We start from the raw sequence: 25,639 nt of genomic DNA, 5'->3' as shown, positions 1-25,639 counted from the left end.
ACGTTAGAAGTGAAACGGTGAAATGGAAAACCCCCCCTTAAGTCGGACTTCACTTAAAATGGCAAGTGGCAGAAGCTGGAATGTTTCTATTCCCGGAGTCCGTGCTGATGAGCTAGAACAGATGCAGCGACTGGAATGTGACAGGACAGGGCAAAGGCACAGCTGATTCGCCCCTTTGGCAAAGACACATTCTGGGATCCCAGTTCATTCTGGCATGAGAGTGACAGTGACACTTCTACACACATGGCTTTGCAGCTTGCCCTGTGTAGAGTCTCTCCCAGGAGGCAAGGAGAGAAGGCGGCAGAAAAGAGAATGTTCTTAAATATAAAGTGGCAATTCTTTTCTATAATCAGTTGTAGAGGTTTGCATCTGAGGGCTGTGTCAAGACAGGAGGAGCTTCTCTCTAGGGTAATGCCTCCACAGGGACTTGCCGGCTCCTCAAAGAGAGTAGAATTACATCACCATTTCTTGTCTTCACTGTCCTCAGCCCAAAGGTTCTAGGTCTATTTTGGGTCATGGGTCTTTTTCAGAACCTCAAGGAAGGTCTAGGCCCGCTCCTCAGAAAAAGACACATAAACACACATGCGTAACATGTTTCTTAATATTCTAGAAATTTCCATGGAATACATGGACTCACTTGAAATGCAAACCAGAGCAGGGTTGCTAGATAAAATACGGAACACCCAAGACTCCATTTGAATTTCAGATAAACCACAAACCAGCTTTTTGTATAAGCATGTCCCAAAATAGCGTGAGAGATATACTTATTCTAAAATATGATACATGGTTGATCTGAAATTCAAATTTAACTGGACATCTTGTATTTTTATTGGCTAAATCCGGCAACCGAGACCCCACTGCATACCTCCTAGGTGAAGAATCCCCTGTCCCAGATGGTGTGTCTCTATCTGATACAGTTGATCGTAGGATTCTGAAAAAAACATAGTGAGGGGAGAAGAGATACCAGACCAGACTTTGACAGTTCTGGCAGCAAAAGCCAGCTGTTTATTCTTAACTCTGTGTAAAGTTTTAGAAGAGAAAGTTACACATATCCCCATCTAATAGATGTTGAAACCGAATTCCTAATTCATTGATGTTTTGCTATAGGTCTATTAGATGGTTAGAGCAAAAAGAACACTAAAACTCGATTTCCAGTTCTGTGACAACCAGAGAGACATGAATCTGAAAAATTACATTTCCAACCACCCCTTCCCACACACAAACACACAAAAGACTAGGAAGAGAAAGCTGTTTTCCTGAAATTTCAATAAAACCCAAACCAAAAGTTTTAGCACTAGATCCTTGTGTCCTGTATGCAGCCTTGGTGAATGGAATTGTAGTTAACTTTGTGCATAGTTTCTATATACTTAGATAAAAGCCAGGCATAATTCTTTAGCTAAATTAAAACATATGGAATAAATATTTGTTTTTAAACAACAAATTGGGTTGGGTTGATAATTTCATATTCAACCCAACACTTGAAGTGCTTTGTGCTCTGATCAGAGCAACCAATTCATGCAGAATCTCCTTGAACCTCTTTCTGTTTTTGGCTTACCCAACCTATGGGAGTTTTCTGTCTTTACTACCTATAACAGAATTAAGAAATCCACAGGTTTACTTCATCCTCTGATTTATTTTAAACGCAAAAAGGCAATCCTTTTTATTTCAGTGTTTGGCGTTACAAAGAACCATTTCATGTTCTCTATATCCAAATTTTATTTGACAACCTTAGGTCTGCGTCACTCAGTCTCTCTCTTCTCATGCTGGAAAGAGTTAACTTTTTAACCTGCTACAGGTTTTAACCTACCCTGCCTTTGAGGGAGGCGATTACGGTGGTCAGGACTCACTCTGGGTTTGAGTCTTTGTTGCACTATGGGTTGCACACTTGTGTGGCCTTGGATATGTTTTCAAAGTCTCTCTGACTCTTAATCTCTTCATTTGTAAAATGAACATAATATAACCATCTCTTCAGATTTCAGTGGTGCTTAAATTTAAAAAAATAATCATAATAAAGTCATGTAAAGTATTAAACCCAGGGCTCCACACACAGTTCTCAATTAATAAATTAATATAATTATTATTTCAATTAGAAGTGGAGGTAACAGTTTACAATTAATACATAATATGGATTCATGCTCGGTGACTTATATTTAGGAATAATTATTAATGTACTTAAATTTGGCAAATACAAAAGGTGATGAAAATACAATGGCTCACATCACTGCCCAGCTGTTTATTGGATGTCGAATGTAGGATACTATCGTAATAGAAATGGCATGGGAGCCAAGGTCTGTGGTGGACAATGGAGGAGAGTATGGAGGTGCCTTTCTATTGCCCTTCTATCTAGTTTTGAATGGGCAGCTCTACCAGGAACCCAAGAGACTGTTCTGGGTAATCCTGGATCCAGCAGAGAGAGGAAGGAGGCTGTGGTGTCCGTGACCAGAGAAAAAAAATTCTCTTGTGTGTTCTGCACAGAATGAAGGCATAGTTCGGAAGCATAGGGAGCCTTCTATAACCCTCTGCACCCTGTCCAAAGTCTTTTCTTTCACCCAAAAAGGGAAGGACAGGAAAGGATTTGCAGTGCTTCTAAAGAGCTGTTCACCCCATTACACAACCTCCCCTGCTGTAGCTGGTCCCCTTTCCAGCAACAGTCTTACTGTGGCAGGGGCTATGGGAAAAGTGCAAGTTCAAACGGTCTCAGAGAGTGTGTATGGTTCTTCCTTTCTTTCATTCCCCCCGTTGGGAAGGCTCCCCCACCCTTGAGCTCACTGGAGCTGGGTGCGGAGGGAGAATCAAGCCTGTTGTGCTGTAAGAAAAACAGAAACAATCTTGAAACTCTGCTAGCCATGGGCACCTCAGCAAGGCTGTGTGCTCCTCACCATGCAGCCCAGACCACGACCCCAGTCAAAGCCCCACAACCCCTACACCCCCCCACCCTTCACCCCCACCAATGGTAGCCATGGCAACTGCCCAAGTACCAAGCCCAGAGAATCCCTGAGCAGCTGGCCACAAGGCACTCACTCAGTTTTTAAAAAAAGAAAAAGAAAAAAGCTTTAAAAAAAATAACAATAACTAAAATCCTCATCCAACTCTGAATTGATATATAAGGGAATCAATGAGAATGGGGTGCTTTCAAAATGTATTACTTAATGTCTATGTTATACTCTAGATTTGCCCAGCTTCACAGGGGTGAGTGGTCCTCAGGTTTCTCTGAGGCATCTGTGGAGTCCTGATTGGAGGAAGAGGACACAGACTAAGAACACCTGGGCAGGTGGAGAGACAGCCTCACCTCCAAGGTGCACACCTAGGAAAAGGATGTAGTGGCAGCACTCGTAAAGAAAGATTGAATTTGCGAGCATATCTGAGAAAATATGGCCACTAGGAAGTGGAATGTAGGCTCTGATTTCGTGGTCTGTTAAATGGTCTCCTGTTTCTCTCCCTCTGCCTCCCCTAGAGCTAAAAAAGCCACTTACCTCTACAGAGTGATTTTTTTTAAATTTTTTATTTTTTTAAACATATAATATATTTTTAACCCCCGGGATTCAGGTATGTGAATAGCCAGGTTTACACACTTCACAGCACTCACCATAGTCTACAGAGTGATTTTAAGGGCTCTAAGAGCTCTCTCGTATTTTAAAAATGTATATATTAAAATATTGTTTTAAATATTACTTAATAGGAGCACCTGGCAGGCTCAGTCAGTAGAGCATGTGGCTCGATCTCAGGGTTGTGGGTTCAAGCCCCACATCGAGTGTAAAAATTACTTGAAAATAAAATCTTTGAAAATGTTAATAATATTAAAATCAAATTAATTGAATCAATTGATGTTATTTAAAATAACATTTACAGAATAAAATGACATATCCATAATAAACAGTTACCCCTTGAATAGCACAGAGGTTTGGGGTGCCAGCCTCCTCCATAATAAAAAATCGGAATATAACTTGACTCCCCCAAAACTGAACTAGTGCCATACACAAGTTACCAGGGAAACAAACTCTTTATGCAGAGAAGATTAAGGTCACACAGCATGTTAAGAGAATACTTGCAACACTTGAGCTCACTGCAATAGTACCAGTGAGTTCTACCACTTTCTTAGGTAGTGTAGTATGGACCACCGTTGCTTTTATGCAGCTATGACTTCATACTGTAGCTTCACATCTGTTTACATTTCTCCCAACTATAAATGGTGCCATGCATGTGGTCTGTAAGCATTTGTATGCCTAAGTTTTGACAAATTCTAACTTTTTATAACAGATTTGTGTATATCTCAAGGTGGTAAACAATAAAACAGGCTAGTATCTATGTATGTTTTATGTATTCATGACAGACCAAACTTTTCCTTAATTTTTTCAATATTTCTAGACTACATGGTTCATCCTTTTTTTTTTCTTCAAATTATTGCAAATCTCCAAAAATATACTTCTTGAAAAAAACCTGTGTAAGTGGACCCATGCAGTTCAGACTTGGGCTGTTCAAGAGTCAACTGTGTGTCCATATATATAGATATATATACCCACACATACATAAAGGAAATAAAAAGTGGCAACAGGAAATAAGAGAAGGAAGGACTGGAAGAACTACCAATTCCCCTAGGGCCTCATATTGTCTTCTCCATTCCTGGAGATTTTGTAATCCTTCTTGATCACAAAGGAATTTATTGAGTCCAAACTCTTCTCAGCATCCAACATCCTTTATATATTGACCGAATATGCCCACCCACTGTCTCCATCCTTTATATATTGGCCTAATATATAAGTAGTCTCCTTCATGACTCAGCTATCTGAATCTATGCATACCATGCTGAGTCATGGCTCCCTGCTTCAGCATGAGGCATTTCCTCTACTTCTAATGACCTTCTCCTTCCTATACCCACTCCTCTTAAAAATTCTTGGTTTGGTACCAGGACCAGCAAGACTCCTATTAACTGCAAATCTTCCCACCCCAACACCACTTCATCAAAATGATCAGAGAACGTACTCTGTATGACTTCAGTGCTTTTAAATTTATGGAAACGTGTTTTGTGGTCCAAAATAGGGTCTGCCTTGGTGAGTGTATCATGTACACTTGAGAACAATTTGTATTCTGCATTTGTTGAGTGTAATGTTCAAGAAATATCAATTAAGTCAGGGTGATTAATAATGTTCTTCAGATAATCTATAGCTTTACTGATTTTTTTTTTGTCTAGTAGTTCTGTCAGTGTCTGAGAGACAGTTATGAACATTTTCAAATATAATTGAGGAATTGGCTATTTCTCCCTTTAATTCAATCACATTGTTTTCCTTCACATAATTTTGAAAGTCTGTTATTTGCACATATAAATGTATATGTGTTATACCTGTGATGATTTGACCTTCTAATCATTATGAAATTCCCTCTTCATCACTGATAATTTTTTTTTCTTGAGGTGTATTTCACCTGGATATTAACATATCCACTCCAGTCTTCTTAGGTCTACCATTTTATGGTAAATCTTTTTATGCCCATTTATTTTTTTACCTATCTGTGTCTTTGTATTTATATTGAGTCTTTTGTACACAGCATATATTTGGGTCTTGCCTTTCTTATCCATTCTGAAATCCTGTGCCTTTTAATTACAATGTTTCACCCTTTAGCATTTAATATAATGAATAATATAATTGGATTTAGGTTGACCATTAAATTATTTGGAGGTTTTTTTTTTTTTTTGGTCTCCTCTAATTTTTGTCCCTCTGTTACAAGTTTCTTGCCCTCTTTTGAATGCCATTAAATTTACCTATTGGGTTTTTTCAGCTATATTTTGCATTCCTTAAGTGATTGTCTTAGGGCTCTGCTATCCATTACCAGTCATCAGTTCACATGTAGCTATTAAGCACTTGAAGCGCAGCTCGTCCAAAATGAGCCGTGCTGTAAATATAAAACACACCTTGTGTTTTGAAGACTTAGGATTAAAAATATGTAAAATATCACATTAATAATTTCATTCCAATTACATGTTGAAATGATAATATTTTATAAATACTAGGTTGAATAAACTCTACCATCAAAATCAATTTCACCTGGTTCTTTTTAACATTTTAATGTTCCTACTGGAAATTTTTTAATTGCATATGTGACTCATGTTATATCTCTATTGGCAAGCACTACTCTAGAGATTACGATATACAGTGAAACTCTCACAACTATAGAAGTTAATACTTATTACTTCACATAAAATATAGAAACCTTGCAACTGTAAGATTCACTTACCATCACTCCATCCTTTATGCTGTAATAATCATATGTGCTACATCCAGAAATGTTAGAATCTCCATGAGACGATGTTACCAGTTTTGCTTTGAAGAGTTATATGAATTTTAAAGAAGTTCAGAGTCTTTTATATGCATCCAGATATTTATTATTTCTCATGTTCTTCATTCCTTCATTCCCCTTTTGGGATCTCTCTTGCCCAGAATTCCCAGCTCACTTTCCAGGGGATGTGTTTGCCACAAACCCTCTGCTTCTTCAAGGCAGTGATACTTTCTGTTGGAGTTGTTGCTGCCCTGTAAAGTACCAATTGCAGTCTGCTCTTAGGTGAAAAGCCATCCAAAAAAAAAACCCCTAAAGTCAAAATCCACAAAAGCACCCCAAAATCTGTTAAGGGTTGGGGGACTCATGCTATGCTATTTCTTTTTTCCAACTCTTGATTCCTCTTTGAAATTATCCTGTTTTTTATACTCCCTACAGACCGTGGATAGTTTCCCTTACTTCTCTCCCTACCCCCTCCAACCCATGCCTCCCCCACCCTCACTCCCTAGAGCTCCTTCTTAAACTCAAGTGGTTCTTCTTCGGAGGGTGGAGTTTTCCCAACAATATTATGATATTCCTAAAGGCAGAGAGTGAGCTAGTCAGCAATCTATCAAACTTAATTTAGGATACTTGAGGATGCTCCAATTATGTGTGATATAGGGAAATAACAATGTAGCAAAGGAAGATTTGAAACTGGAAATCATATATTAGTGGCCCTGCAGTTCACCTTTGGATTCCTTTGGAATTCCCTGCTGACCCTTTGCCTCCTTGGACTCATCATATCGCTATGTTGTCAAGGCCAGATTCTCTCTTTTCTCCAGACACCTCAGAATTACACCCTGTCCCTGGGACAAGAATGATTGAATACAGTATACAGTTGTTAAAATAAAGAGATCCTTCTGTACAGAGTTGGTAAATGGGCAAATAAACAGCCAAATAGTTGCTGCCCTGAGCTCCCCCTGAAGCCCTTCCACTCCTCCATCCTTCTCCGAGAAGCCCCCGGGCCCCACTATTATCCAGCAACTGAAGACTTACACAGAGTCCTTCAGGGAAGCCTCTGGAACCCCGCTCCAGACCTGTGGCCTGTGAATCCATACTATTTAGTAGGTGCCATGTTTTATCAGTTGTTGAATATTTGAATACCACCCTGCACTCTAGCAAGAAAACAGGAGTTCCCCCTTCTCCACCGAGACACCTTCCAAGCCCCTTGGTGCTGCCTAAAATTGCAAATAGTTCTGAAGCTTCGATACACTATGTTTTTTCCTATACATATACTTGTGATAAAGTTTATTTTATAAATTAGACAACAGTAAAATATTAACAACAGTAACTAATAATGAAATAGAACAATTATAACAACATACTATATCAAAGTTATGTGAACGTGGTCTCTCTCTCTCTCAAAATATCCTATTGTTCCGTGCTCAGAACAGAACTTCTTCTTGCAGGGTTGGGAGATGATAAAATGCCTGTATGATAAGAAGATGAGATTGGTGTAGGCATTGTGACTTCGCATTAGGATAACACTGACCTTCTGATGATATGTCAGGAGGATCATTGCTTCCTGACCACAGCTGACCACGGGAAACTGAAACCAAGGAAAGCAAAACCACAGATAAAAAGGGGACTACTGTAATCATTTACCGATAGATAAACAGAATATTTACCATTTCAGTCTAAAATATTCACGTTACTCCTCAAGGTCAGGATTGCCTTCCAAATAAGGAGTGGTCACGAGCCCTACATCTGCATGAATAGAAACATCTCCAAAGGCGTTCTTCCAGGAAAATAGACAAGGCTTTTCCCAAAGACACATTGGTGCTTCTATTCATATGGTAGAAACTGATGCTTTAAAAAAAAAAAAAAAAAAAATTCTGCTGTGCTTCCCTAGTTGCTTGTTATCAATTTGTACTTGTCCTGTCTTGTCTGTCTCACATAACTTACATATCGTATGGCTCCATCCTTCCCAGAATGATGCTGCCCACACAGCAGTAGGTGTCTGATAACTGAACAAAATTTTTAAATTTTTTAAAATTTAAAATTTGCTCCAGATAAGTCCATCACAGGGACACTTGCCACCTAAGTCAAATGCATTTGAAGACTAAACTGATGGTGGGTTGGAAATCTGTTTCACAAGGTAAGGCTGCATCTGTCATTGCTTGCAAGAAAGAATGAGGAAGGACAAATAGGCTGTAGTTTGTAGACAAATATGAATATGAATATGACAATTTGAGCTTAATGAGGAAGACAAAGTCCCTGGCAAAGGGATAGATTTCTGTTTCCCACCCACTTGCTTTACTTCTTCCACATGGAAAGGAATAAGGACAAACACAATAGAAAGGTTATAGAATTTTTAAACATACTTTCCCATAATTAAACTGAAGGGCTTTTCAAGGGGGATCAAAGCCGGGTTTTACCCTTCAGGGTGAACTCAGCAGTGTGACTTAAGAGAGATACATACACATACAAACACACACCCCTCAAGAAAACTATGAAACACCGAAATACCTAAATGTCCATCAGTCGAAGCATGACATAAGTTTTGTATATCTTTAGTGTGGGAGACTATGAGAGAGTCAAGTATCATATGGTTTTACTTATGGAGCATAAGGGAGGACATTGGGAGATGGAGAGGAGAAGTGAGTTGGGGGAAATCGGAGGGGAAGACAAACCATGAGAGACTGTGGACTCTGAGAAACAAACAGGGTTTGGGGGTGGGGTGGGGGGTGGGGTAAGCCTGGTGGTATTAAGGAGGACACGTATTGCATGGAGCACTAGGTGTGGTGCATAAACATTTTGGATCACTGAAAAAAAAATTAAATAAAATTTTTAAAAAAGAATGATGTAAATTTATGTGTGTAGCAATCTGGAAGGAGAGCCATTAGTTACTGCTAGGTAAACAAAGCAAACTGCCCAATAATAAAACATAAAAATGCTTTGATGCAAGTTCTCCTAGAGGGGCTGGAAGTGACTTATATTGGCTCATGGGAGGCAGTTGTTACATTTTCATGAATTTGACAGGCTGGTTGTTAAACAGTAGACACTTTAAAATCAGCTACAATGAGTGTATTTGCACCAAAGAAATCTACACCTTACCAATAAGGGCTCTCCCCCCAGCCCCACTACCACCCCCAATCCCTTGCCTCCTTAGAGAGCTGGTTTATCAGCACACCACTGCTCAAAAATGTGCAGATACAAGTTTGTGTAAGCATAGCCAGTTATCTGAAATAATATATACCAAACCGTGAATTGTTGAATTTACGCATACTGATTTTATAATCTTTTCTTTAAAGATTTTATTTATTTATTTGACACACAGAGAGAGACAGGGAGTGAGGGAACACAAGCAGGGGGAGTGGGAGAGGGAGAAGCAGGCTTCCCGTGGAGCAGAGAGCCTGATGGGGTGCACAACCCCAGGACCCTGGGATCATGACCTGAGCTGAAGGCAAATGCTTAACAACTGAGCCACCCAGCCACCCCTGATTTTATCATCTTAAAAATGGAAAAAAAAAAAAAAAAAGAATAGTCTCACAAAAAAGTGAATGCTACCACGCTATAAGTATAATCAATTGAAAAGTCCAAGTGTAACATCTTCTGATAACTATGCTCAGAATTTTGAAAAATTCTAAAACAATTTAATCAATGGTATTTTAAAGGTTCTGCATGTATTTGCTAAACTTAATATATTTCAAGTCTGTTTAATACTAAAGCTGCTTAGAGCTGCCTTAAAGGGTCAGACCACGTCAGGTTTAAATACTGGTTCAAATATTGGGGCGCCTGGGTGGCTCAGATGGGTTAGTATCCAGCTCTTAGTTTTGGCTCAGGTCATGATCTCAGGGTCCTGAGATTGAGCTTGCGTTGGGTTCTGCACTGGGTATGGAGTCTGCCTAAGATTCTCTCTCTTCCTCCCTCTGCCCCTCCCCTAATCACTTGCACTCACTCTCTCTCTCTCTAAAAACAAACACACGAACAAAACTGGCTCAAATATTTATAACACTGATAATAGAAAATAGTTCTATTATATATAGAACCATATGTATATAGAATCCATATAAATATGTCCTTATGAGGATATATCTCTATGAGCACATTCCTACACTTAGATTTAATGTCAAAGCAAAAACTGTATCAGTCATACTCCCATCAACAATGCATGGGGAGTGCCACAGCAAAATCTGATTATTGTGAACACTAAAAAATATTTTAACTATCTGATAAGCAAAATGTGTCCACCAAAAAGTAAAAAAATCTCTGTGTTTCAGTTGACAGTTCCCTGATTATAGTTCAGTTTTAAAAAAAATATGTTGATCAACTATTTGTATTTTATTTTCTGTGAACAACCTAGTTTCCTAGTCACAGCCTTTGAGAATTTTGAGTTGAATTACCTGTTCCTTATTAACTAATTGTTGGAATTCTTTAAACATGTTAGTTAACCTTTCGTCAAGAATGTTACAAACATCTTTCACTATCAATGCTTGTCTTTTAAACATTTGATGTTTTATAGAAGTTGTGGGGTTTTGTTGCTGTTGCTGCTGTTGTTTGTATTCAGATGTTTCAGTCTTTTCCCTATGACTTCTGGATTTTTGGCTATGCTTAAGAGGGCCTTTCCTACCCTAAAATTAAAACAAACAAAAACCTACTTTGTTCTAGTTTTTGTGTGTGTGAGTGTGATCTAGCAATTTCATCCATCTGGACGTTATTTTAGTGACTGCAGAGAGTAGAAATCAGTTGAACTAATGTATCGCTTCAAGTCCTTACCCACTGATTTTTAAGTTCCATATTTATTCTGATATGTATGTGTGTGTATACACACACACACACACACACACACACACATTTTATATGGATTCCTGAACTTCAGTATTTTTCTGAGGAAAACTTTAGAATTTTAATCTTTAAGCCCTTCATGTGATGTTTAACTATTATTCTGTAATTGCTCTACAGCTAAATCAGAGACTATCTGGTCATTTCTGCTGAATAAAATGACTTGGCATAAGGAGAGGGTGGTGGGGTTATGGACATTGGGGAAGGTATGTGCTATGGTGAGTGCTGTGAAGTGTGTAAACCTGGCGATTCACAGACCTGTATTCCTAGGGCTAATAATACATTATATGTCTATAAAAATTTTTTTAAAATTAGTAAAATGACTTGGCAGTATAGCTACGGGGAGGTCACATTTGATAGTATAAATCTTTCTAGAATTGTCTTCAGTGCTTGATGCTGAAGTAAACTCAATAAAATGTGCATTTAGTTTAATGTAAGTCTTTAAATCCCCTTTGAAGTTTAATCTACGTCATTTAAAAACTATTATGGAAAAGAACGGTTTCTCAATGTGGCATTTCAAAGTCCAAAGAGCTGTTAAAATAAAACCATGCTTTTTTCTTTTCTTTTCTTTTCTTTTTTTTTTAGCAATATCTTGCCTGTGACAGTGTGTTTGCCAACATGGCCCCCAAAAAGAAGACTGTGAAAAAGAGCAAAGGAGATATTAATGAGATGACCATAATCGTAGAAGATAGCCCTCTGAACAAACTAAACACTTTGAATGGGCTCCTAGAAGGAGGCAATGGCTTTAGCTGCCTTTCTTCTGAATTAACAGATGCTTCTTATGGCCCCAACCTCTTGGAAGGCTTAAGTAAAATGAGGCAGGAGAACTTCCTTTGCGACCTAGTCATTGGCACCAAAACGAAGTCCTTTGATGTTCACAAGTCAGTGATGGCTTCGTGCAGTGAATACTTCTACAACATCCTAAAAAAAGACCCATCTACCCAAAGGATAGATCTCAACGATATCTCACCGCTGGGCCTGGCTACTGTCATTGCATATGCCTATACTGGAAAGCTGACACTCTCTTTGTATACTATAGGAAGCATTATCTCTGCTGCTGTCTATCTTCAGATCCATACCCTTGTAAAGATGTGCAGTGATTTTTTGATACGAGAGATGAGTGTTGAGAATTGCATGTACATTGCTAACATTGCTGAAACATACTCCCTGAAAAATGCCAAAGCAGCAGCCCAAAAATTTATCCGGGATAACTTCCTTGAATTTGCAGAATCAGATCAGTTTTTGAAACTTACATTTGAGCAAATTAATGAACTTCTCATAGATGATGACTTACAGTTGCCTTCTGAAATAGTAGCATTCCAGATTGCAATGAAATGGTTAGAATTTGACCAAAAGAGAGTGAAATATGCTGCAGATCTTCTGAGCAATATCCGCTTTGGTACCATCTCTGCACAAGACCTGGTCAATTACGTTCAGTCTGTACCAAGAATGATGCAAGACGCTGATTGTCACAAACTTCTTGTAGATGCTATGAACTACCACTTACTTCCATATCGTCAAAACACATTGCAGTCTAGGCGCACAAGAATCCGCGGAGGCTGTCGAGTCCTCGTCACTGTTGGGGGACGTCCAGGCCTTACGGAGAAGTCCCTTAGTAGAGACATCCTGTACAGAGACCCTGAAAACGGATGGAGCAAGCTTACAGAAATGCCAGCCAAGAGTTTTAATCAGTGTGTGGCTGTGATGGATGGATTTCTTTATGTGGCTGGTGGTGAAGACCAGAATGATGCTAGAAACCAAGCCAAGCATGCAGTCAGCAATTTCTGCAGGTATTTGATCCTTTATTAGGAACTGAAATGGTTCAGTATTGTGAGGAAATTGCTCTGACATAGAAGTAAATGAGTCCTGCCTGTTAGCTTAGTTCACTGGCTCAGTAAATCAATAATGCCACATTACATATATACAAAAGTCCACATTACATCAAGTATATGCATATATAAAATGCACTCCAGATTTCTGAATAAGCCTATGAAATGAGCTGGGAAAATGTGGTTATTCGGATCTTACATGTGAGACATCTGATACCCAGACAAGTTATACCACAAGTCAGTGGTAATTCATATTCTCTCATTTATAGTAACATTCCCTCACAGTACACTGTTTTTCTGAAAACAAACTGGGTACAAATTTAGTTTTTAACACTGAGTAATAAGAAAAGTCAAAATAATACAGAATTTCTTTTAAATGACTATTACTGATGATTGTCAAGATTCATAATTGGCAAATACAATGAGATCATTTAAAAATGTGGCAGGTCATTAATTCTTAATATTTTTTGAAGACTGAATTCTATAAAAACTGTCCATTGCTTTCACACATGTAGAAATAGTAAGGGTATAATATATCCTTCAGAAAATGGAATTCGAATGCCATATTGTCTGTGTATATTTATAATAAAAACACTTTCATATATATATGAAATGTCAGGAAGTCATGCTTATATCGTGGTATAACGATATACCTCATCATAACTGATGAGGAAGATCTAAAAATTTATAAAGCATATCATGAAAATATCCTTTATTATTTTATGTCTGTGTGTCATTTAAATGAATCCAAACAATTAACTGATTTTCACCCTTTAATTTATAACTATAGTTAAGTTTTGATTTGGAGGTTAAATGGGACAAAAATGAAGGAACATCAAACTAATGCAGGGAGGCCTGTGTTTACAATGCTTTGGAACTACGTAAACAGTTTAAAACAGGTTTTCTAGGACTACTTATTTTCCTCCTGCTGATAACTCTGTTGGGTACTCAGCCGTTTTTGCAGTATTGGTTTCAGTAGTTATGATATAATAACTGTAATATCAAACACTGAAAAGACAGATCTCTAAACTGAAAAAGCTTACCTATGGATAAGTGCTAGAAAATAGAGAAATATCGAAAGTTAACCCTCTGGTGATGCTTTTGGACATGAGTTCCATTGATCTCATTCTAAGCAGATAGAAGACTTGGTTGAGTGACGTAGCTTTACTGTTCCAGTGGCCAGGTGTCTGCCAGACCTGGAGAAGTCCAGTTAGCCAACTGCTATCTAATGAAGCAGGAGGAATGAGCCAGGGATGGCTGGTGTCTGAAGATGTGTGGAACTGACTTAAATGTGGCAGGGTTCCCTTTGTGATTGCCGCAGATACCCAGCTTCCACCTGCCTCCCCCACAAGCCCCCGTCTCATAAACACCCCTCTACCCCCATGATGTGGGAGTACGGGAGAAGGGAGAAGAGGGCCTGACGAGTGGCGTCTGTGGGGACTTCTCCAAGAGGCCCGATAAAGGCAGCGGTTTTATAAACGGGAGGAGGGGAGTCGCAAACTCGTCACCCTTCACTAGCTGAGAAACAAACCCCAGCCTGCGGGTGAGGAAGTGCGCTCTGTGCCTAGCGTAGCCTCCCTGCCTGAAGAGTGTCACAGTGGCCACGCCGCGGGTTGTGGCGTCACGCGGGTCCCTGGCTGCCGCCAACCTGGCTGTCACACTTGCTCTACCATTTTCAGATACGATCCCCGCTTCAACACCTGGATCCACCTGGCCAACATGACCCAGAAGCGCACGCACTTCAGCCTGAGCGTGTTCAACGGGCTCCTGTACGCCGTGGGCGGCCGCAATCCCGAAGGCAGCCTGGCCTCGCTCGAGTGCTACGTGCCCGCCACCAATCAGTGGCAGCCCAAGACGCCCCTGGAGGTGGCGCGCTGCTGCCACGCCAGCGCGGTCGCCGACGGCCGCGTGCTGGTGACCGGCGGCTACATCGGCAGCGCGTACTCGCGCTCCGTGTGCGCGTACGACCCCACCGGCGACTCGTGGCAGGAGCTGCCGGGCCTCAGCACGCCGCGAGGCTGGCACTGCGCGGTCACGCTGGCCGACCGGGTGTACGTGATGGGGGGCAGCCAGCTGGGGCCGCGCGGGGAGCGCGTGGACGTGCTGACCGTGGAGTGCTACAGCCCGGCCAGCGGCCAGTGGAGCTACGCGGCGCCGCTGCTGGTGGGCGTGAGCACGGCGGGCGCCTCGGCGCTGCACGGCCGCGCCTACCTGCTGGGGGGCTGGAACGAGGGCGAGAAGAAGTACAAGAAGTGCATCCAGTGCTTCAGCCCGGAGCTCAACGAGTGGACGGAGGACGACGAGCTGCCCGAGGCCACCGTGGGCGTGTCCTGCTGCACCCTCTCGATGCCCAACAGCGTGACCCGGGAGTCCCGAGCCAGCTCGGTGTCCTCGGTGCCAGTCAGTATCTGAACCCAGGTAGCTGCGGGGACGCAGGAAGGGCAAACAGGCGTTCGTGGGTTCGCGGAAAGGAAAATACGTAACATTTACTACAATGATTGTATCTTACGCCGTATCGAGGCGTCTGTCTTGCTAGTTTTGAATTCCTGGTAGGGCGGGCGTAATCTACCTCTTTAAAAAAAAAAAAAAAAAAAGGCAAAATACGGGGCCCTGGCCAACAAAGAAAAGAAACCATTTATTTCAGCGGCCACTGGGTGGCAGACAGAATTCGTCGTAGGCACTCTTCCCGCAGGGGCATGGCCCCTTCGTGGATAGCGGTTACACCCACATTTGAGATTTTTCTTCTACCCTTTAGTACACATGAAGCTTATGTGAGTAAGCAATTTCAGGTACGAAAGTTGATCTTCTCTCGTCTTTTTCTTTAGGAATTTAAAAGTGTTCAGTTACAGCTTTTATTTTAAAATGGAAGTCCATCTATATCCATAAAGGTTAAGTTCTACGTTTAAATACAGTTTCTTTTTCCATACGCGACTGAGTAAAGAATATTGAAAGGCGTCCCATGATAACGTTCTAAAACTTACAACAAGGTTTGACTGGAGAGTAACAGGGATTCCTCCCTGGACTGTCACACTGATCCCTTTGGTTTATCCCTTAATTCTCCTCTAATTCTGTGCCTTAGTCCCCAGGGTATTTGCTATTGAAAAATACTTGCTTTCAAAGAAGCTACTAGCCATTTAGTTTATGGTGTAAATTTTGTATATTTCAGTCATTTTGTTGTTTCTCCTGGAAGTATTGGCACTTTAACCTTTGTCCCCTATTAAAGGAATTGCCAGTATCATGGCAGTCTTACTTTGACCCTAAAAAGATGCAACCTTGACCCTAATATAAGCCCCAAGAAGAACACCAGATAAAACTATGGCCGTAAGGACTATTAACTTAAAGCTTATATAGCCCGTAGATTATACGACTGATAGCAATAATTTGATTTCCCTCGTTTTTTATATGGATGAGAATGAAGGGAACATTTGGAATTCTTGGGTTTGGCAGTAACAGGATGAATGGCTTCTCCTGTTGGTAAATGTCACCATTTCCCATTTCATAGCAATTCTCCTGATTTCCTAATTAAAACTCTAACACATTTATTTCACATGGACATAATAATGCCCTTCTGTTCTATATATTTTAACTTCATCTGCTCCAAATTAGCTTTGCAAATTAAAATGTATCCACTGGATATCATTTTTCTTACATATTTGCCAAGTTTTAGAGCAAGGGAATGATTGTAGTAAATGATATATATTTTCCTTTCTTACAATTAATCACTCTACTCTGGTGGCTTATTTGTTTTGGAGATGTGGCCTATCAATTATGGGTTATGTGCAATTGGTTTTTGAAAAATAAAACTATTTAAATGGTTAACCATGAGATGTATGGAAATCTAACTGGGTTTTCATTAGTCCCATTTCTCCTACCCTGTGTAGCTAGGTTGTTGCTAGAGTTACAATATTTATATTTAAAATATTTTATTTGAACTGTGAAAAGTGGTTCATATAGTACACTTTGTGGAACAATTTTATATCATCGCCCCTTATGAAAAGTTCAGTCTATGTGTATTTAACAGTAACACTTGGTAAAGCATACAACACTGTAAACTAAGAACAAGGCATTATTAATGTAAAAACACTGGGCTGTCTCCTCACCCCACACAGAACATTCGGAGCTTCTCCAAGTAGGGAGTAGGTCTAAAGGCACCTGCTCCCTTGACTCATTCTCCGGCCACACTGGAGAATAAAGCTGTACAAGAAACAAGTTTATGGAACAAGTTAAACCACTGAGCCCCTTAAGCTATCAGCATACTAACTATAGATAATTTTTGTCCTTGCAGGATCTTTGATAAAATAAACTTCATTTTTAATAAATTAGTTTGGCCACAACTAACAAAACCTATGTGAGGGTGGCTATGACATCTTTTAGTTTGGTATAAATATAATATATTCTTGTACACTTGAGCAGCCTATAGTATCTTATAAATTTTGAAAGAAAGAAAGGTGATTTATTGTGGATCACAGGTCACAAGTGGGGCAAATAGGCATAATTCCTGATGTACAATAGTAGATGTGTCTCCCATTGAGATTCTAGAGGTTTTGTGAAGTGGAGGACCTAAGGCTTGGAATGAAATAGGAATCAATCAGTTGTAACATTTTATCTTGGAAGAATGAGAGATTGAAACGAGAGGGTTCTTCAGCCTTCAGAGCTTGGTAAGAGGTTGTCCATAGACTTGGCAGTGGCTTTCTAGACATGAGAGTGAAGACATGTTAGCGCCGGATAAATCATTTAAAATGACCATGTAACATATTTTCCATATTGTTTATCTGAAGATTCTGAAAACACACCCGTCGAGGCTTACCAGGTACCGGATGCGTCGCTGTTCTATCTTATGCCTCAACAGATAGGTCAATAAATAAAGACGGTATGAATTTAGAATCCTGGGATTTCTGGCATGGCAAATTGATAAGGAGGGTGGGACATAAGGGTGGGAGAAATGGGTGGGGTCCTATCCTGGAACATCTCTCACGGACAACTGAAAGACATGGAGGTCTAGAGAATCAAAATAACGTGTGTCCTGTTTCGTGTGCTGGAGCCATTGCTCCTAGAAATGTGACGGTTTGTCCATGTTTCCCAGCTGGAAAACGATGTCATTTCTAATGTGTTTTGAGCTTACATTTAGTTATACTTCCAGCCTCAGGATCCAACTCCAGACCTCCTTTTATTTTTCTGAAAGAAAAGGACATCTAATTTTTGTAATGTGTATTTTGTAATCACCAAGTCCTGTGATTAAATAAAAGCATCAATTCAATCCATCAGAGTAGGAGCAAGTTCCCCAGCTGCTGAAGGGATAAGCTGTCTTTTTCTGAATGGGCCAGATTCCTGATGTGCTAGTCTCGAGGAAGCAAGACTTTAATGTAGTCTGTCCGCTTTGAGTTAGACTCTTGGTGCTTCGCTCTTGTCCCTGGTGCACTAGTTGCTTTAAGTGACTTTGAATGAGTTTCATGTTTACTTCTTCTGGTGTAAGACTGGTTAAGTATAGAAAGTCGGTGATGGTACAGATTAATATAATTCAAATCAGTGATTCGACGATAGTGGGGTTTTAGGAGCGAAGAGGTGTAACTGGGGAAAGAAGGAAGTGAAAATGTACTAAATGGTTCCTATTTAAGCCAGAGCAGCAATTATAGTAAATATATTTTACAAACATGCATGTAACTAGAGGCTTCCCTGGAAATACGTGAGTGTTAAAAGGCCAATTTTTTGCTGGTTATCTTGGCCAAATATCTTCAGAAATTGATCCAAGATACTAGACAAACTGGAATTACTTCATTTTTTCCCCCGAGTTACAAAGAAACATGTTTATGTAATCTTCTTTAAAGGACTCTTCTGCATTCTCTTTTGAACGAATGTTCTCTGAATGAGCTCCGTCCTCATCCGAGCCACTGATGAATACGATTTCTAGCACCAGATAGCATTACAAGGAATTATTTTTCAGTATGTCTCTTCATACCAGTAAAAACACAGCATAATTACCTCAACACTCCTCTGTGGTAATTATAAGAACTAAAGATTCTAAAATATTAAAGATTTACCCTCCAGCACATTCAGAGGGTAAAAACCACCTAAATTTCCCTCCCAGAGAATTTGGGATAAAAATACTTGTCTTGGACACTCCTTTAAAAAACAAACAAACAAAAAACCTTTGTATTTATTCAGCAAATCCTGGCGAAACAAAACAAATTCTTTCTTTAAAACATTCTGGTATTATATAAGGAACAACAAACTAAAATGTATGTGTATCTGTATCCTTACCACTATCAATAAAGCTGTATTCAGTGAGAACTTAGTCAATATCAGATGTGGGTGGTTTTGAAGTGTCCTTTGTGTGATGGTTGGGGTGTTTGGTTTTCTCCTCCAGTTAGTTTTCATGATGATTCATCTCAGCAAAACACAACAACAACAAAAGAGATGACAAATAATTGAAGGGTTGTTCCAACAGCTTGCAGACTAGTAAAAGAAAAATGTATAAGCAAGTCAGCAGTGACTTGCTTGTGGCTCAGACAAAAGCCTACGTTTGGTCTCTCTCAGCCCTGACCATTTAGAAATCACAGATAAAGTGTGGTGGTTTCTAGCCTTATTCCCACCCTGACCACAGCTGCCCGGTCACGGACTCGGGTTCGTCATCATTGCGATGAAGCTACATTTTCGGAAATGAAATCGTGCTGGTGTCCCGGCAAACTCTCACCGCCTTACTCTTCCACCTCGCCTTCCAGATGAGCAAAGGAAGCGTAACCCACATAAGATGCTCAATCTTCGATCTGATCTAGCAGTTAAAGAGTAACACTCAGTTGAGATGGTCCTTTCCAGAAAATTCAAAATGGCAGCAATTACTTTTTCTTAAACTTCTCCAAGCTCTGTTATCATGAAAAGAGACTAGAAAACCCGTGCCACATTCCCAGTTTTGAGCATACCTGCAGGAGCCCCAGAGTTTCCTTGAGTTCTCTTTGAACTCCCACATCTAGAACTCCAAGCTTCCCCACAGGTCTGCACTCCCTCCCACGTTCACATACTAGTCTGTCTGTCCAGTTCACAGCACATGTGAAATTATTTAATGACACGAAGGACATCTAAGGTACTCTAGGATGTAGCAAAGGAATAACCATTTTGCACCTACTGTGTTTGGCAAATTTGATAGAAAGACCAGAGACAAAAAGATATCCAAACCCACCTCTATGCTTTTTCCTCATCTGGGTGATAAAGAAGTGCATTAGGAAGTCCACTTCAGGAAAGGGGACAGGCCTGGATGGAGAGAGGAAATCCAACCCATGCCCTCTAGAAATACTCTGCTCAGCCCCTCTTTTTTTTTTTTTTTTTAAAGATTTTATCTATTTTATTTGACAGAGAGATAGATCATAAGTAGGCAGAGAGGCGGGCAGAGACAGAGGGGAAAGCAGGCTCCCCGCTGAGCAGAGAGCCCGATACGGGACTTGATCCCAGGACACTGAGATCACGACCCAAGCCGAAGGCAGCGGCTTAATCCACTGAGCCACCCAGGCGCCCCTCAGCCCCTCTTGTTTTCCTTTCCAGCCACATTCACAAGTTGGGCTATGAACATAGGTGTGTGATAAACGATTCCTTAGCCAATGCCAGTCTTCCACCCTGTTTCAGGCCAGACTTGCTCCTTAAAGAGTGGTGAGGAAGGGAGGCACTTTTCCCTAACCTTTGGACAAATGCAGTAGCTTCTGGTTAGCCAGCCCAAGATCCTATATTGCTTCTTTTCTTATCCCTTTCAGGGAAGCACCTTTAAAAGTCAGCCTGACTCATCTTGGAGAAATGACCATTCAGGTTTTGCCTCAATATTTAGTTGTAACTATAGAAGCAATGTTCAAGAAAGACCTTTTATTTTTTTAAGACTGTATTCATTTATTTGTTAGAGAGAGAGAGAGCACAAGCAGGGGGAGCTGTAGGCAGAGGGAGAAGCAGGTTCCCTGCGGGGCTCACTCCGAGGACCTTGGGATCATGACCTGAACTAAAGGCAGACATGTAACCAACTGAACCACTCAGGCGTCACCAAAAAAGGCTTTGAAAATGACTATTTCTCTCATTCAGATGGGGTGATATGTCAAAATGGAAGAAACAAGACCGTAATTTCATAACAAACATGTCTCTGTACCCCGCCGCCACCATCTCAATCCGTATCCACAAGAGGGAAGTGCCCCATGATATGAATGGAGGACTGGCTGGTTTTGCCTTGTGCTCACATTTAGGTTATCCCTGTAGGCTCTCCATTCAGAAATTATTTTTCCGTCTTGGAGACATCACTACCATCAATTAGAGGGGGAAACTGAGCGGGATCTATTTTTGGTGAGCCAGGTATGAAGTGACTTAGGTCAATTCTGCCTCCATCACTACATCACAGAAGTAGGCATCTGGCCATACCTAGAAGCAAGGGAGCTGGAGAAGAAGACTTCAGGGGAGCCCAAGAGGAAGAAGAAAGGATTTCATATAGCATCATCTCTGCACATTGAATGATTACATTTTGGAAACCACTGCTCCCAGCTTCCTTCCTCATTGCCCATGGAGCGAAGAGCTTCCCAGGCCAACTGCCTCCCCTTAATCTCTGGATCCACGTTCTCCTCTTTCCTTTTCCTGGCTCATAAGACTTGTTCTGAAGTCCTCTAGTGTGTCTTGCCTTTTCCCTTCTGAAGGCCAAGCCCGAACAACTCTTGCGGCCTTTTTTCAATTCAGGGCCCCCACAGGTCTACACAAACTTCAGTTTACTTAATGCTTTTCAAAGTTTATTTAAGTAATCTCTATCCTTGATGTGGGGCTCGAACCCAGGACCCCGAGAATGAGTCACACATTCTTCTGACTGAGTCAGCCAGGTGCCTTGCGTTATTGCTTTTTTTTTTTTTTAAAGACTGTATTTATTTGACAGACAGAAATCACAAGTAGGCAGAGCAGCAGGCAGAGAGAGAGGGGGAAGCAGGCTCCCTGCCGAGCAGAGAGCCCAATGAGGGGCTCGATCCCAGAACCCTGGGATCATGCATTACTGTATTCAGTAAGCCTTGACTGTTGGTATAAATCTGGTTCCCACAAACCATCAAGGAAATCCGTCCAATATCAGAATCACCCCCTCCTCCCTCCTTGGGTCTCCCTGTCCCAGGGCCCTGGGATCATGAAATGAGCCCAGACAGATGCTTAATCAACTGAGCCCCCCAGGGTTCCCCATTTCTTTAAATATTTCTTGAGGGCGGCCACATTCCTGGCCACATGGAGAAACCTGAAAAGTCAGGAGCCTACCCATTAACACCCAGAGGACTTCTTCCAATTCAGGAATAAGAGCTAGAAGGAGGGACTGCGCAGGGCACTCGCAGCCCAAACCCTGGCCCCTTCAGGACCTCCACACCTGCCTCCATCTGTGGTTCTTTCACTTCTTTCAAAGTTAACGATACTGAGGACAAGGGAGAGTCCTGGGTGATAGACAGTAAGGCTCTGGACCTGAGGCGACCAGAGATTGTAGGAGAATGAGATGTTGTATTACAAAGACAAAAAGTGGCAAATGCAGGGATGCCTGGGTGGCTCAGCCGGTTAAGCCACTGCCTTCAGCTCAGGTCAGGATCCGGGTCCTGGGATTGACTCCCGCATGGGGATCCTTCCTCAGTAGGGAGCCTGCTTCTCTCTCCACCTCTGCCTGCCACTCTGCCTGCTTGTGTGCTCTCTCTCTCTCTCTGACAAATAAATAAATAAATAAATCTTAAAAAAAAAAAAAAAGGTGGTAAATGCAGCTGTAAGGGGGATCTGCTTGTTGTTCTTCAGAGACACAACACGGAGGCACACTTCTGAAGGCGATGTGGTGGACCACAGACCAGCCCCACGCACACTTGGGAGCTGCGCTCTGAGGGTGACAGGGCCACTGGAAGAGAGTCTCCCAGGAATGTTTGCATTGAATGGAGACAGACCGGCTCCATAAAAAACCATGAAATATGAAGACACATCAGCTCCCCCTTGATTTCTCCTGAATTTTCCCAGTTGAAATCCAGCTCAGCAAGTGAGTACCTTTGGTGAAGACCTCTGCCCTTGCCTCTACTGACCAAACCGAAAAGAGAGAGGGAGACTGCAGGGCTGGGAGGGCCCTGGGATCACTGTGGGCAGACCAGAGTCCTGGGCTGCAGAAGGAAACTTGAAACAGAAGAGTGAGGCTCCCCCGGGGTGGGGGGGGGGGGCAGTGGCAGGGAGCCCTTTACTGCAGGGTGTGCCACCATTAAGCCCTGACATGCAGGGACTGGGGTCTGGAGCAGCACTGCTTTGATGCCTCCCAGGTTTGCTGCTGGGGTTTTGCTGCAGGTTTGCAGGGAGAGCTGAGAGAGGCCAGTGCTCACAGGCTGGTCTTCTCTGGCTGCATCAGCCCTTTCCGTTCTCCACCCGGTCCCTTTGCTGCCCCACCCCCACTCCTTGCGCCATACAAACCGTTTCCTTATACACTTTCTCTTTCCCTGGGCAGGGCAAAGTTAGACAGCCCTGTTGTACAAAACCTGGCTTCCCCCTCTCCCTGTCCCACTAGTGGTCTGTCCTGGATGGAGGTGAGGGTTTAAGAGTCAGATGTGGAACAGTCTGCAGGGTTCTGTGCCAGTAGTGGCTAAGGGCACCAGCCAACAAGAGGTGGCGCTGCGGTACCCTTTGGAAGGATGGAGGGCCTGCCGGCTGGCACAACTATGACCTTCCAGCAGTCCTGAGCAGCTGTGCTGGGATCAGCCAGGGCTGTCGGGAAGCTGGAGACAATGCACAGTTCTCTCTGGGTCTCCTGGTGATTCTGGTATTTGCTTTCTATAATAAAGAGCCCGTGTACTTTAAAGAGGAAGAAAAGAGCTAGGCAAAAGCTTTTCTGTGCCGGGTGGAAGAATAATGTGAAGTCGGTGACGCCTGGACTCCTTACAAGACCCGGAAGGACCCGAGTCACCTCTAGCCAGGGTGATTCCTCAGTGTTGCAATCATCGTGCCTGCCTTCAAGGACAGACGTGTGGCCACTTGCAAATGAATCAAAATCCCCCCAGTCCTTCAAAACTCACATCAGAAATGTCTTAAAGGCTCTTGATTTCATCTCATTCATGATCTCAGGATCCTGAGCTGGAGCTCTGCATCAGAGGCTGGTGAAATCTGGAGCAGAGAAACCGGCCAAGTTAACGCCTCTCCAACCTGCAGAACTCAAAAGGCAATAAATGTGTGTTGCTTTAAGGCACTCAGTTGGAAGGGTGATGTGTTCAGCAACAGAAGAAAACTAAAGTCTCTGCTGTTCAATGAGCAGCCCTGGCACAGGCCCAAGAGAATCGGGACATCCCCTGATCAGCAGGTCCCTAGGGGAAGAGCAGAGTTAAGCTGGGAGGACTCAGGAAACCTGGGTCACATGCAGGTTTGATTCAACTTTCAAAGCACCTGACCCCTGAGTGTCCACAGCCAATGGTGATATGCCTGTGTTCCCCCTCTTTAAAAGTCATTTTGATGGACCTCTTTTTCATTTAACTACTATTATTTGATTGATGCTACATTTACTGTTAGTGAGGGCTGACAGAATAATGACCCATAAGGTAGTGTTTTTCAGATACAGATGTTGTTCTATCATTCTTCTGCGGGCCCTGTAGACTATATACAATGAATTGTATTTTGCTCAAAGAAAAATGTCCATTATTACTTAAATGATCATTGAACTTTGACACGACCAAATGGAGACATTCAGAAGAATAACAACCATTTCTTTACCCTCTGAGCTGCTATTAGAAATCGGTAGACGTTGGGCAACCTGGATGGCTCAGTCAGTGAAGCATCTGCCTTCAGCTCAGGTCATGATCCCAGGGTCCTGGGATTGAGTCCTGCATCAGGCTCCTTGCTGAGCTGGGAGCCTGACTCTCCCTCTGCCTGCCTCTCCCCTCTGTTTGTGCTCTCTCTGTCTCTCTGACAAATAAATAGTGTATTTTTTTAAAAAAATAAAAGTAACTTAATATTACCTCAAAATGGTTTGACTGGTTTTAAAATAACACATACACACAACCCCAAATGGCAGTACCATCCCCAGCTAAACTTAGTAATGTTTTTATTATTAATTCATAGGTTAGGGGATTTGTCATTTTGCAACCATTTGTTTCTTATTTTTCTATTTCTTTTTAATTTTATTTCATTTTTTATCTTCCTTACTGTTTATTTTTTTTTAAGGTTTTATTTACTTATTTGACACAGAGAGATCACAAGTAGGCAGAGAGGTAGGCAGAGAGAGAGGAAGGGAAGTAGGCTCCCTGCTGAGCAGAGAGCCAGACGAGGGGCTCGATCCCAGGACCCTGGGATCATGACCTCCTTACTATTTTTAAATGTTTCTGAATTTTAGCAGTCAAAATAAATTTTCCTTTTAGGAAAAAAATAAAGATCCTTCTCGAACATCTCCTATGTCTAGAAACCTGCTAGGTGCTGGAGACCCAAGATGGCTTGCCCTTGTCTTACTGTCCCCTGGGGTGGGGGTGGGGGGACCAGGAGGAGGAGTCTGGAGAGGCAGACATGCACATGAACTATTGCTGTGTGACAAGATATGTGTAATTACAGGGCTGAGAAAGCAGCCTTATGGGATTGCTACAAGGGTAACAGATTCTTATCCAGAAGGGTCAAAGTAAAAAAGGCAAGCTTGGAGCTGAATTTTAAGAAGATTTTGGAATTCAGTGTCACTGTGGATTACATACTCTGTTCAAAGACCTTATCAAGTCTATGTGTGCGCTAGTCTGTCTTGAATT

General features: G+C 41.7%; 1 protein-coding gene and 1 long non-coding RNA gene across 6 annotated transcripts in view; one reads left to right on the top strand and one right to left on the bottom strand.

The window, feature by feature from the left end:
* Nucleotides 1-25,639, top strand: part of KLHL31 (kelch like family member 31) — a 29,695-nt gene that overhangs the window by 1,015 nt on the left and 3,041 nt on the right. For 2 of the 5 annotated variants that reach the window (XM_082729405.1, XM_082729404.1), the window contains exons 2-3: nucleotides 11,677-12,881; nucleotides 14,600-15,338. In XM_082729405.1, the coding sequence (XP_082585531.1) occupies nucleotides 11,710-12,881; nucleotides 14,600-15,332 (1,905 nt within the window). In that variant the 5' untranslated portion in view covers nucleotides 11,677-11,709 and the 3' untranslated portion in view covers nucleotides 15,333-15,338. Of the gene's footprint in view, nucleotides 1-11,676; nucleotides 12,882-14,599; nucleotides 15,365-22,685; nucleotides 22,740-25,639 lie in introns of those variants that run through there. The other 3 variants (XM_082729406.1, XM_082729402.1, XM_082729403.1) reach the window with 2 other exon arrangements.
* Nucleotides 1,189-7,283, bottom strand: LOC309864061. Its single transcript, XR_014311365.1, has 3 exons — nucleotides 6,995-7,283; nucleotides 6,229-6,521; nucleotides 1,189-2,806 (listed from the first exon to the last, which is right to left on the bottom strand). It is a non-coding gene; the product is annotated as an uncharacterized lncRNA (long non-coding RNA).

This window comes from Mustela nivalis (assembly GCF_964662115.1).
Source record: "Mustela nivalis genome assembly, chromosome: 5".
Classification (NCBI taxonomy): domain Eukaryota; kingdom Metazoa; phylum Chordata; class Mammalia; order Carnivora; family Mustelidae; genus Mustela; species Mustela nivalis.
This window is presented reverse-complemented; position numbering and strand designations above follow the sequence as displayed.